This window comes from Phalangium opilio, unplaced genomic scaffold, assembly GCF_054372755.1.
Source record: "Phalangium opilio isolate 3A_F unplaced genomic scaffold, DU_Popi_V2 ptg000060l_1, whole genome shotgun sequence".
Classification (NCBI taxonomy): domain Eukaryota; kingdom Metazoa; phylum Arthropoda; class Arachnida; order Opiliones; family Phalangiidae; genus Phalangium; species Phalangium opilio.
In genome coordinates, this window is record NW_028324177.1 from 6,380,957 (window position 1) to 6,394,719 (window position 13,763).

The following is a 13,763-nucleotide window of genomic DNA, read 5'->3' on the forward strand; positions in this document are numbered from 1 at the left end:
AATTGGCAGATATTGCTAGAAATCCAAGAGCATAACCGCTTATCAGCATATGATAGTTGCTCCCAAGGGTGTGGTGGTTCAAGAGTGAAAATCACGTTCTCTCCCGTGTCTACAACATAGTAACATATTTCTATCAAAATAAATTTACTGTTCGCTCTGAGAAAAGCAGCCTCTACGATGCACGTCATTCCTAATTCCTATATATTATTTTAGACGAATTTAAGTACAAAAATCACATTTTAAAAATCTTGACGATTAAATATTTAGCGCTTACGTTTTTGGTTTGACTTCGGATATTAGAATAAGACTTCGTTGGCTCAGGCGTTGCCTTATATAGTAACTACTATTTGTTATTTCATTAAATATCGTTTACCGAAAACATCTTCAAAACCGCTAGTCGAATTTAGTCTCACTTTACGGTAAGAAATTGTTTTACCTCCTTTACCGACACGTATACTCATTAAAGCTATTTGTCAGCAAATTCCTATGGGATGGGTTACACTCCGCTCTAATTAACCGGTTTTCTACGTTAAGAAATTATTTTACGTCCTTTTTCATGAGTATATCTCCCACCGTAGATTTCAGAATACGTCGCACGGAGTCATATGTAAGATGGGACAGCTTACTCTCCGTTCTAATTAACCGGTACAAACTCCACACGATTCACCGTCTAAATTTTATCTTATCAATCCCCGAAACATCTTCAAAACCGCTCGCCGAATATAGTCTCTCTTTTACGGCAAGAAATTCGATTTACTGCCTTTCTCATGAGTGTACTCCCCCGTAGAATTCACAACTCCTCATAGGGAGTCATGTATAAGATGGGATAGTTCTCTCCTTTATTACCTACTTTCCACCGCTATTTCAGTCCAGCCCAATGCAGCCCACTTACAGTGCTAGTCCAGATCTAAATTGTCCCCCTTTTTCCTTAGCGTCCAGCGAATATAATCAATAAAACAATTAAGTTTCAAAACAGCGAATTTTAATTAAATTCATTAGAGAAAATTAATTATTCACATTCTGAATAACAATCGCTTCATTTAGAATTAATATTTGCATCGTCTTCATGTTTATTTCTTCTGAAATTTCCAAAAAGTCATAAATAAGTAATTTTGGTATGGCAAGTAGGGAATGAAACATTTTTTGTAGGATTAATGGTGGTAGGGCTTAGTTTTTCACATGTAAATTATAAAAATCAATATATTATTACCACTTTCTCCTGTTCCGGTGATTGAACAGCCGTTACACTGTTTGAAGGCAAAATTTCATTCTAAATTCAATAAGTTAAAAAATTTATTCCTAATATATTTTAGCATTTCCCATCGCATGATCAATAGTTCTTAGTTTTACAATAGCATAAACTCTGGAAGGGCACTCTTACATCAGTATCTCCACTTGCAACTTTTATAGAGTTCACAAGACTTTCATGATGTTTCTTGGCTGTATTTATATTTATAATAGAGATTTAAATATACTTGGATGGACCAATGATTGCTGCCCAAATACATACATTTGTTAAGGTTATGACAACGGTGGCACTCTTTAGAGCTCTTCAAGTTTTCCAACTCTTCCTTCAAATTCTTTATAATTTGAGTCTTGTCTCTTTTAAAGTATAATATAAAGTGTAGAAAAAAGGTGCGTTTTTATATTTCTACAATTGAATTCTTCAGTTATCTCTTTTGAAGCAGCTTTCAATATGGCTATTTGATCTTCCCTTTGTTTTAACTCGTCTCTCAGTTTTTGTATTGTTGTATGAACGTTCCTCGAAGAATCCAAATTTAAGAATGTTTTCGACGGATTTATATCTTCACTTATAACATCTATGAAATATTAATTGAAAAATATAACACAGTATTAAAGACGTTTTGTATTTAATTTCTTACAATTTGAAGAATAGTTAGAAATTTCACTCTCGGGGGCGACGTACTCGGCAACTTGTGTGCATTGTGAAAAACTGTTTGGTTGCCATTGTTATGTATCTCTGGTTATGTTATATGATGTTTCCACTGAATTACTTGTTCTAAATGGGATAATTGGAGAACTTTCATTTCTGGTGTTTTCTCTTGAATGGTTTGCATTAGCAGATAAAGTTAATGGCATATTCCTTCCCAATGAGGGAGTTTCTAGATGGTTTCTTTGTGCTGTTGACGGTGTTGCCAATGTTTTTTGGTTCAAAGCCAATGGCGTCACATTATTATCGAAACAAGATGAAGGAAAATTATGGCTGTCCTTAGCTGACGAAGATACATTGTTATTAAAACTTATCGATGGATTTGAACTGCTACCGCAACACACCGATGTAGAGGCATCGATGGAGTGAAACTGTTGCCCAGTGCTACCGATGACCTGATATTGTTACCCAAGCTAGCCGATGGAGTCACATTGTACCCTAAGCCAGAACTGATGTTGCTTCCTAAGCTAGGCGACGGAGTGCCATTGTTGCCGAAGATAGGCGACGGAGTGGCATTGTGGCCGTAGATAGGCGACGGAGTGGCATTGTGGCCGAAGCTAGGCGACGGAGTGGTATTGTGGCCGTAGATAGGCGACGCAGTGGCATTTTTGCCGAAGATAGGCGTCGGAGTGGCATTGTTGCCGAAGATAGGCGACGGAGTGCCATTGTTGCCGAAGATAGGCGACGGAGTGCCATTGTTGCCGAAGATAGGCGACGGAGTGGCATTGTGGCCGAAGCTAGGCGATGGAGTGGCATTGTGGCCGAAGCTAGTCGTTGGAGAGGCATTGTGGCTGAAGCTAGACGACGGAGTGAAATTGTGGCCGAAGCTTGGCGACGGAGTGGCATTGTGGTCGAAGTTAGGCGACGGAGTGGCATTGTGGTCGAAGCTAGGCGACGGAGTGGCATTGTGGTCGAAGCTAGGCGACGGAGGGGCATTGTGGCCGACGCCAGGCGACGGAGTGGCATTGTGGCCAAAGCTAGGCGACGGAGTGCCATTGTTGCCAAAGATAGGCGACGGAGTGCCATTGTTGCCAAAGATAGGCGACGGAGTGGCATTGTGGCCGTAGATAGACGACGGAGTGCCATTGTTGCCGAAGATAGGTGACGGAGTGGCATTGTGGTCGAAGCTAGGCGACGGAGTGGCATTGTGGCCGAAGCTAGGCGTCGGAGTGGCATCGTGGCCGAAGCTCTCCTCTAATTGTCTTGAAACTTAACCTTTAACCACTTTGTACTGAACGGCAGTTAGAGAAGAATCGATCACTTAAAGGGATAGAATCAATCTTTTGACTTCTTATGAAAAGCTTTCATTTTTTTAAATCAGATAGAACCCAAAATTACGTTTTCAAAAATATATAGATATTGATAGTTTTAATAACTTAACTTGTTTTAATTAATGTTTAAAAGTATTAGTTTTCGGTGCCGCTCCGATCACCGCTCCCTCTACAGTCGTTTGCAAAAACACGAGCGAAAAAACTAAATTACCCCCACCTTCCTCCTCTCACACGGGAATATGGTAGATTTACTTCTAAAAGTAGTTTTCATACTATTCTGCATTTTCGCCAAAATAATATAACTCATTTCGATACGGATGCTTTGATAGTTATAAAGGAAGGTAAATAGTTTCACTGTAATTTTGGTGTTCAAAGTAATAGTTTTACTATGTTTAATTACAATTAAAAATATGTTAAAGCATAGATTAGGGCCATTAGGCTAAAATAAAGTCATACCATTATTATACAAGGAAGCTAAGCCTTTGCCAAAATAGCGCAAGGGTCTTCTCAATAATGCGCCGCTTCGCCAGTGAAGGTGAAAAGCTACTATACACGGTCTAGAGCTCCCTACATTCTCCTATTTCCAAACAACCAATGAATCAAGAGACATTAGCAACGTCACTGTGTGAAAAACAAGTTGGGTGGTATTTCACGGCTAGTTTGAATTTCAAAATATCTAACGTACTTTTGTTAATTTTAAACGTTTTAATTCGATTTTTTTAGCACACATAATTTTAGGCACATTTTTTTACCTAAAACTGCCCTCATCTTGTACTAGTCGGAAAACATTGATTCTATCCCTTTAAAAGGCGCCAAAAAGACCAAGATATTGTGGGAAGCGCTATTCGGATTTGCTTGAATAGTTTTGAACAAACCGAAATAAGAGAAAAAGGTTGTTGTTGCTTTTCGTTGTATTAACGCAGCCTAACGTAGTATCAAATGGGATTAATAATTAATTTTAAATTAAATTACGGTTTCTTCATTCCGAGCTTACAGTGTACAAATTGAAAGGAAAGTTAAGTTTCTTCCATAAATTATTTGTATTTTATCAATAAATGGCGTAAACTAGAGTGAAATGTGTCTTTAATCGTTTTAATTTACATAAAATCTGCGTTCAATTGCCCTCTGTGTTAAGGTTTAAAGAACCGCATTCCAAATTTGGCTCCCACGAAAATGATTGGACGCTAATCAGCGCGTGCGCTCTGATCCCGTTGCTATGTACGGCGTCCGTATCTCTCCAGGGCCAAGCGTCGTCTGCTTTAAGGCCGAGGCAGTTTCTTACTTATGGGTTCTAAATCATAATTAACGCCTTAAATTAAGTGTATTAAGTTAAAATATTACATATTACTTACTCCGTTAAGCTTTTCTAACGGCCACCCTTAAAAGAAAAGGTCTAGAAAAGGTTAAACACTCACTCGCTTCATTTCAGCCTGAGCCTGCGTTGAAATAAGAGTGGCTAAAAGTAAACAATGTGAATATCTCTTAATTTATTCGAGAAAATTAACTCGATTCGTCTTAAGTCGACAGTTTGTTCGCTGGTTGCCTTTCAAAGTTACCTTACATTTACACTATTACAGTTTTGTATATCTTTGGTTTTAATGGTTGATGATTTTAATTAATTTAACATTCATTACTACAATCAAGAACCTCGAAAGGAGTTAATTGGGCGTCGGGTAGAGTTTAACTGGCCTTAGTACCATTAAATTAGTGTTCAATATTAATTTTTGCCTCTAGTTGAGATTTCCATTCTGCGGTAACGTTTGATGAACTTGGCTGATTTTCAGTATTATTTTGAATAATGGCTGGAATGAGACGAAAATTTGAAGGACGAAGCGAACCGGGACGTTTATAAAATGGTATTTTTTTCGTGAAACTATTCCGCTTGTAAGCCGATCATTTTTAATAGTATCAAAATTTTGTGTCGTTTGTCTAATATATCATGAACCAACGAGTGTCCGTATCTTTGAAAGCAGCCATACGATTAGCTTTATGGGAGAAAGTTTCAATTCAATCGCTCCAAGGTAAGTAATTTTTTAAGTTAATTTTCAAGTTAGGGTTCCTGAGCAAATAAATTTGTTTAGCCCTGGAAATTTGAACTCTCCGTGCGTTAACGTCAATTTCTTGTCAAGCACTACCCTGATTGTCTTGAAATTTAACCTTTAACCTCTTTGGAAGCTGTTTATTACCAAACGGCAATTAGAGAAGAATAGATTACTTAAAAGGCGCGAATAGAGACCAAGATACTGTGGGAGGCGCTATCGCGATTTGCTTGAATAGTTTTGAACAAACCTAAATAAGCGACAAAGGTTGGTGTCGCTTTTCGTTATATTAACGCAGTCTAACGTAGTATCAAATGGGATTAATTAATCTTAATTTAAATTACGAATGAAGTTGGAGTTCTTGTCAGGACAGGGTTTCAACATTCCGAGCTTAGAGTGTACAAATTGAAAGGAAAACTAAGTTTCTTTCTTAAATTATTTGTATTTTTTCAATAAATGGCGTTAACTAGAGTGAAATGTGTCTTTAATCGCCATAATTTACATAAAATCTGCGTTCAATTGCCCTCTGTGTTAAGGTTTAAAGAACCGCATTTCAAATTTGGCTCCCACAAAAATGATTGGACGCTTCAGCGCGTGCGCTCTGATTCCGTTGCCTGGTTACGGCGTCTTTCTCTCTACACGGCTAGTGTCGTCTGCTTTGAGGCCGAGGCGTAACGAGGCAAGTTTTAAATTATGGTTATAAGTCAAAATTAACGCCTTAAATTAAGTGTATTAAGTTGGAATATTACATATTACTTACTCCGTTCGGCTCTTCTAACGGCCAGCCATAAAAGAAAAGGTCTAGAAAATGTTAACCATTCATACGCCCCATTTCAGCCCACGTTGAAATTCGTGTGGCTAAAAGTAAACAATGTTGATATCTCTTAATTTATTATAGCGTTTTCCTAGGGTCCTCGCGGAGCACTCCCAAGGAGCAATAAAAATGGTAGTAGTAGTTTCCAGCTTTTTAAAGACTGGTTTTGAAGAATAGGATCTCCTAGTTTTATTCCTCAATGGAAATGCTCCGCGAGGACCCAAAGGAAAACGCTATTAGAGAAAATTAACTCGATTCGTCTTAAGTCGACAGTTTGTTCGCTAGGACGCTGCTATCGTATACGAGTAATATTAATTTAGAAAAAGGAATTTAATTAGCTTTAAAACGCTATTACAGCTGCCCAGACATGGTGCACCACGCGAGAAAACGCCTCAAAAAATCTAGTTAGACAGCTGGAGTCGACATGCGCGCGATCGAGGGGGCTGTGGAATTAAATGGCCGCGGTGGCTGAGACTGAAAAACGGCCGTAACTTCGTAATAGCTCTTTTCGTAATTTTATGCACGCATGCTCAGAATAACTCTGGGGGCCAGTTAAGCAGACTACGCTTTGAACTTGCGTTGAAAATGGATGGGACCGAAACTAAGCTCCGGATTTTTGATCCGGTATATAATAAATTAAAGGTTGTTGAACTCAAAGATATTCTATAAAGGAAAAATATTCCATATAAAACTAACTGGCGAAAACCAGCTCTCGTTGAGGCACTCTGTAAGCATGAAAGTGAAAATACCCCTCAATACGACCAAGGCTTAGGATCATCAATTCATGAATGGCTAAAAGTGCGCCTCTTTTAAGGGTAGAAAGAAACTAAAAATATCAATTTTTTCGAAAAGGTGGCAATAAACAAGCTAATTAGCCATAATTTGGAAAGGTACCAATAATTAGGGGTAAAAACATATTCTATTTAGTAAAATTTTGGAAAAGGGGAAATTTATTCAGTTGATAAAGCTTGATAATAACAAAAACAGGCACACATTTAGCCGCTCATATCAATTCAAGTCGCAAAAGAATCATCAAAGCTCAAATGCATCGATAATATTCAACAACAGCGTTTGCAAATTACAAAACCAACAAATAAGTCAGATGCTTACAACCGAGTATTAAGTTTTGGTTCCTCATCATCCACGCATCATGATTTTATTTTGGAAAATAAAAATCCTGAAGTGCTTCCGTATTATCGGACACAGTTTAAATTACTCGACCCGGTGGAAATACCACCATGTTGTTGTACCTTACGTAATTTAGCTCCTAAAACATTTGTGATGAAGTTCCTATATGTAGTCATGGCAATGTTGTTATGTTAAACAATGAACACTGTTTTAATTCCCTTCAGGGGATAGTATTTAAAAATTTCTTTTTATTTAAATGTGTAAGAAATTCATAAAAATACAACTATTTTCCAACTACTGGCTTCTTAATGTTGGTTAATTTTGAACATACACTAAATATTTGACTAATTATTTTAATTTGTGATATGGGAAACACCCCATCTAGAATGTGAAAGTTTTTTATCCTACCAATTGCCCTCTCTACATGAATTCGTAACGTAATTCAGGTTTTGATGGGTTTCCATCAGTATAATCATGAAAAGATAATGATGACTGAATTGAATAATTATACCAATTCTTTTCCCATTGGTCTTCGTCTGACTCCCTCTAAAATTGAATTCATTAACATGTATTGGGAAACTTTAAAATTACAGGTTTTACATTCTTGGCATTCCGGCGTACTTGCCTCTCTTCTCGTGACAAATTCAATGGAAACACTTCTTCCGCAAATGAACTTGGTTCAGTTTCATTAATTTCTTGCGCGATTAATGAAGAACGTTCTTTTTCGATTGGCAATGTTTTTGAAGTGATAGTTTCAATCATAGTGGGTTTCATATACAACGTAGGCACCCAGTCCACGTCGTGTTTATCCCACCCAGGGTAGCCGCTAACCAAATGCTTACTACAGATTTTATCATCTCGTCCAACCTTCCAGTTTTGTCTATTTATTATTTTCTCCCACAGTTTTCGTCTTTTAACTGGAATTCTATGAAATTTTGTCTTTTCCATTTTGGACTTCGAAGAGTGACTCTTACAACCAACAACACAGCAAGAACTTAGAAGGCATGATTATTGTTCACTGGCTCGCAAAGGCTTAACTTTTTAACTCAATATTAAAAACCAAGAATCGAAATTTTAGAAGAACTACATAAAAAATTATTTTTTAAAAAAGTTTTATTATTATAATTTAAAAATCTACTTATTTGTATATTTTTAACTCTCTTACAACTCACCAAACAAATTGAAGTTGGGATTTAATGCATTTTTTCCATAGACTACAAGGGTAGTCTGCTTAACTGGCCCCCAGGAGCTTCTAGCGCATGCGCGAGTTGTTTTTCCCCCTTTTTGGCCCTTTGGATGCGAAAAGGGCTATAATGGTCGTAGAGTCTCGCGAATGGTCGCAAAGGAAAGACCGTCGTGAGTTACGTAGGTACCGATCACGGAAACACGGCCGAGCAGAACCCACACACGCAAAATACCGCAAAAAGAAAAGACCATTACCATTACCAAAGAAAAGGCAAGTCACCATAACTTTGAAAATAATGGGCCTATCAATGCGCGGTTAGTCTCATTAGAAAGATCGGAAAAAGGTATGTAGGAATAGTGGAATGTGGAACGTTTGATATCAGACAATAAAAACATAGCAACGAAAATCCGGAAACTAGCTGCTGTGACGGAAAAAGGGCAAAATTTAAAAAGTAAATATCTTCATAAATAATGCTCGCAGAGTCTCGCGCATGGTCGCAAACGAAAGACCGTCGTGAGTAGGTATCGATCACGGAAACACGGCCGAGCAGAACCCACACACGAAAAATACCGTAAAAAGAAAATAGCATTACCGTTACCAAAGAAAAGGCAAGTCACCGTAACTTTGAAAATAATGGGCCTATCAATGCGCGGTTAGTCTTATTAGAAAGATGGGAAAAACGTATGTAGGAATAGAGGAACGTAGAACGTTTTATAGCCGACAATAAAAAGGTGCGGATGAAGATGACGGATGAGATACTTGCGAAGAGAGTCGGAGAAATAACTTGGGCGAGCGCCTAAACACCTAAATGTCCACAATTTGGATTGTTGTTGCGAATAGCCTTTTGGCCTTTTCCTTGTCAGCCAAGTGTTCAATCGACAATTTGTAACTATGTACGATGCCCATTCACACGTCACATTGTTGACTTTGTGGGCAATCATTCACTCAATAAATAAATAAATAAATAAATAAAGACGCAGCTTGGGTCAGTGCACGACGTCGTGGCCTCGGAATTACTGATTTGAGCTTGGATGTGATAGTCTCATTCAAGATATGAGGGTCTTTGTACTCGATTCGAGGATATATTGGTTATTACATTGGCTTCACCCATAGCCCACTAGATTACGCGCAACGCGACGCAAGCGAATTTCAGTGGAATAAAATCCGCCGAGTAGCTAAATAAATAGAATTATACGTGGTGTAGTTCCGAGTTACTTTATTTTGGCAATTAAAACTAAGTTTAAATACTTTTAAATGCGTTGTTAATTAAATCTCATTACTTTATTTATCGTATTTTATTTTATTTATTAATTAATTTTATTTTACTTACTTTCAATAAATAAAATGGTATGGTAAAGTAAAGTTTTGAGGAAAACCGAAGGATAAAGAGACTTTTAGAGTAGTGGTTTATATGTTTTTATTTCCCAATTAAACGTTATATTTTTTGTTGTTTATATTTTTATGGCTACATTCAAATTTAAGTAAAATGTCTTGGATTTCAAGTTTGTTCAGTGTCGGAATGTTTTTCGACCCTAATTCGGTCACAGAAATATGCGAGAAATCTAGAAGAAAAGATTAAATTTTAAATAAATGATTCTCATTAAATTTATTAATATAAATATATTAATAAAAATTACTGTATTGTATGACTTCCAATCTCGGAAAGCATGTCGTCAACTCGTCACTACTTTCGCTTAAACGTAGAAGAAAATAAATTTCGGCTTCGCCCATAGGAAATGCACTATCAATCGTTTCTTTCGCAAGAATTTTGGCTTGACAATAAAATATGCGCAACGACCTAAAATAAAAATTTAGTTTAAGAATTGTGCTACTTTGTAAATGAAGTATTATGTTTACTTTAGTGCCATATTTATGAGGTATAATGAAGCTTCATTAGAAGTATTAACGCTCAATTGTTGATTGAAGTTCTCGGCCAAATCTTTAAGTTGAGGATTAGGGGCAATGTCATCTTCTGAATCACTTTCTTCCAAAACTTGAATATTGTCGTCACTTTTTGTCCGACTTTCTTGGTTTTTTGGCTAGCCTTTATTTTTGTCAAATTTTCATCTGAGTCATCTTTTTTAACTTAAGGCTTCTAAAAGAAAAACAATTTCTTTTCAGAACCAAATTTTTGAAATGAACTTGTTTCGTTGACTTACCATAAATCTCGGTTGTAGGTGTTCCAAGAATCTACTCCTTAGACTTGTAGCAGAGCGTTGATGGAATTTGTCTTCTTTATTGTATAGTTCCGCTATTTTACCCCATAAAGAGTTTGACGTTATTCCACGTGCAGAAAAATCTCCCTTGATTGCCTTTACGGCCTTAAGTAAAATTTCGTCATCCTATCCGTACGTGTAGCTACTTTCGACAAAGCATTGGTACCTCACACTATCGAACATACCTATACGTACGCGTTTGGATGATGCTTAAACTCTCCATTAACGGAAACCATTTTTTACCAAGGTAACTGCAAGGTAAGTAGGTTCCCTCGGAGACGGGAAGTAACTAGACTTACCGTAAGTAGGTTCCCGTGTTCCCTTAAACTTTACACTCGCAGAAGGGAAGTTACTAGACTTACCGTAAATAGATTCCCGTGTTCCCTTAGACTTTACACTCGCAGAAGGGAAGTAACTAGACTTACCGTAAGTAGGTTCCCGTGTTCCCTTAGACTTTACACTCGCAGAAAGGAAGTAACCTAGTTACTTGAGTAACCAAGAAAGTAACTCAGTTACTATCAATTTCATTTTATCACCAAAACTTGATAATTAAGTTTTAAATAAATAGGGGGCTGAAATATAGGGACGGGAAAATATGGTCGCAAGAGTAATTTCGAAAGGGGGGAAAATGATAGGGTGGAGTGATCCTATTGGAAGCAGAGTCGACATCGGATATTATGTATAATTCTCGGGTTATGTAACGCGTTGTGCGATTGCCTTAGATGTAGACACGCCCAGTATCGGATTAACTCTGAATTGTTTATAAAGGATTGACAATTCTGTTATAAGCTCATTCTACAATTTGGCTGCTCACAGGACGGTCAAGAGAAAGTACATGCGATTAACTGTTTCATCAAGAAAGTTACTTCCTAAATCGTTTGGACTGATATTGTTCTTCTTACTCATCCTTTACCAGAAATAGTAAGTGCTGGAGTTTTTCACTATCAAAAATTCATAGTTACTTTCCGCCTACAGTTTGCGGAGAGTATCCGAGAAAAAAACTAGCTTACTTTCTCGGTTACTTAAGTAATCCAGTTACTTAAGTAACTGGATTACTTAAGTAACCGAGAAAGTAATCCAGTTACTTTCAAGTTTCCTTTTGCCTGGAGTTCGCGGAGAGTAACCCAGAACGTAACCTAGTTACTTAAGTAACCGAGGGAGTAACCTAGTTACTAACCTAACCGAGAAAGTTACCAAGTTACTTGAGTAACCGAGAAAGTAACCTAGTTACTTAGGTAAGCGAGAAGTAAAGTAGTTACTTGAGTAACTGAGTAAGTAAACTAGTTACTTGAGTAACCGATAAAGTAAACTAGTTACTTGAGTAACCAATATAGTAAACTAGTTACTTGAGTAACCAATATAGTAAACTAGTTACTTGAGTGACCGATAAAGTAGCCCAGTTACTTGTGTAACCGAGAAAGTAACTCAGTTAGTATCAATTTAATTTTTCACCAAAAATTGATAATTAAGTTTTAAATAAATAGGGGGCGGGAAAATATAGTCGCAAAAGTAATTTCGAACGGGGGGGAAATGATAGGGAGGAGTTATACTATTGGAGGCAGAGTCGACATAGGATATTATGTATAATACTCGGGTTATGTACGCGTTGTGCGATTGGCTTAGATGTAGACACGCCCAGTATCGGATGAACTCTGAATTGTTTATAAAGGATTGACAATTCTGTTATAAGCTCATTCTACAATTTGGCTCCGCACAGGACGGTCTTGATGTCATTTTTAACAATTGAGGCCGTAAAAGGCATTTTGAACGAGAACTACAAGAAGCCATTTCCAGTCAGCAAATATTTCACCGCTTCAGAACTAACTGACAGTTTAGTCAATGTTTTTGGGGAGAGGTTTGAAGGAAGCAAAGAATGCTCCATAAAGTTATTTCTAAGTAGAGATAAAGTTGATAAGGAGTATAGCAAAATTGACAGAAATTGGCTACTTTGGAAAGACATTTTCCAGAGAACCATTTCCCCACAAAAAGACTTTTTTAGTGAAAATCAGTGAGTGCTATTTAGTGTCATATTTTATGAAATTTTAAAGTATTTAATATATGATTTATCAAAGGAAGTTGCGGTTTAAAGCCATTTGCGACTTCTCAAAGAAATTTTCCATCCTATTTTCCTTAAATGAAGAAAAAGAACTACAACGGAAATCATTTGTCTACACTATCGTAGCCCTAATTGTCAAGCTTCTTCGTAAGTATTTTAAGTTTTTTTAAAAAAATAACGCAACAAGTATATAGCTAATTAAACTAAAATTATAGAAGGGATCAAGGGAGTCGGTTTTAATCTTCACGACCATTTACCCGAAAGCGTGGTTCGGTGTTTCGAAAACACTTGCAAAAAAGAGGCATTATGGACCAAGCCCTTGTGTCTGCCTTCAAATTATTTAAAAATGTTCCCACATTGCGGAGATTCAACTCACTTGGAACCGCGTTTTGGCGTCCAAGGTTAGATGCTTTATTAATTTCAGGGTTCGCAAGGGCGGTGGAATTTTAAGCTGAAAGATGGACCTTATTCTAAGAGGTTTTTTACGAATGTTGAAACTCCGAGAAGAAACCATCTAATGAGACTGATCTTTCAGCTTCAATTGTCAGCCACAGCGCCATTGCGAGCGCAGGTAAATCTCATCACGTTAATAATAATTTTATGCAAATAGGAGGAATATCGAAATTGCCAGAGATAAATGTAGACGGCCCTTATTCCCTACTACCAAGCATAATAGAAGCATTGGAAAATGAAAACGCTTTTTTAGAAGCAAATAAAAGGGAATATTTGATGGAAGTTAAAATGATTGAGGAAAAAATCGAATCAAATTTAAAGAAAATCAAACGTTTTAAGCAAAAAGTTGCTCAAGAACAAGAGAACGAGAGGTTGGGGGCTCTCGTGAAAGAGTACATGACTCCATCTGATTTTCCGAAAGTATTGGACATTTTGGGCAGAATGAAAGTTCATTTCGGCGACGAAAATGTTTGCCGAACCCTAAAAAGAATTGCTGTAAATGCAAGACTATTTATTGATTCAGGTTAGTTAGACATTCGAAAATGCTTTGGACCAAAGCAATGTTAATTGATACATGTAGGCCTTTAGGTGATGGCAACACGCGTAAGTGTAACTTTGACTGTTCATAGGTCTAATGCCCTGTGGAATG

At 37.2% G+C, this 13,763-nt stretch overlaps 1 protein-coding gene across 3 annotated transcripts; it reads right to left on the reverse strand.

Annotated features, from left to right (window-relative positions):
- Positions 1–7,411: 7,411 nt before the first annotated feature.
- LOC149666844 (uncharacterized) lies at positions 7,412–8,482 on the reverse strand. 3 transcript variants are annotated; one of them, XM_089841734.1, is made up of 3 exons: positions 8,376–8,482; positions 7,829–8,286; positions 7,412–7,749 (listed from the first exon to the last, which is right to left on the reverse strand). In XM_089841734.1, the coding sequence occupies exons 2-3, from the start codon at positions 8,149–8,151 to the stop codon at positions 7,608–7,610; spliced, it is 465 nt and encodes a 154-aa protein (XP_089697860.1). In that variant the 5' UTR covers positions 8,152–8,286; positions 8,376–8,482; the 3' UTR covers positions 7,412–7,607. The 3 variants fall into 3 exon arrangements, with proteins under 3 accessions (XP_089697860.1, XP_089697861.1, XP_089697859.1); XM_089841735.1 differs by having other exon boundaries at positions 7,825–8,286; XM_089841733.1 differs by having other exon boundaries at positions 7,804–8,286.
- Between the last annotated feature and the right edge of the window lie 5,281 nt (positions 8,483–13,763).

Excerpts from the sequence above, each read along its gene's own strand:
- LOC149666844 (XM_089841733.1), bottom strand. The coding sequence starts at position 8,151 with ATGGAAAAGACAAAATTTCATAGAATTCCAGTTAAAAGACGAAAACTG. Across the intron at positions 7,750-7,803 it reads TACGCCGGAATGCCAAGAAT|AGGGAGTCAGACGAAGACCA; the intron begins GTAAAACCTGTA and ends ATTCAATTTTAG.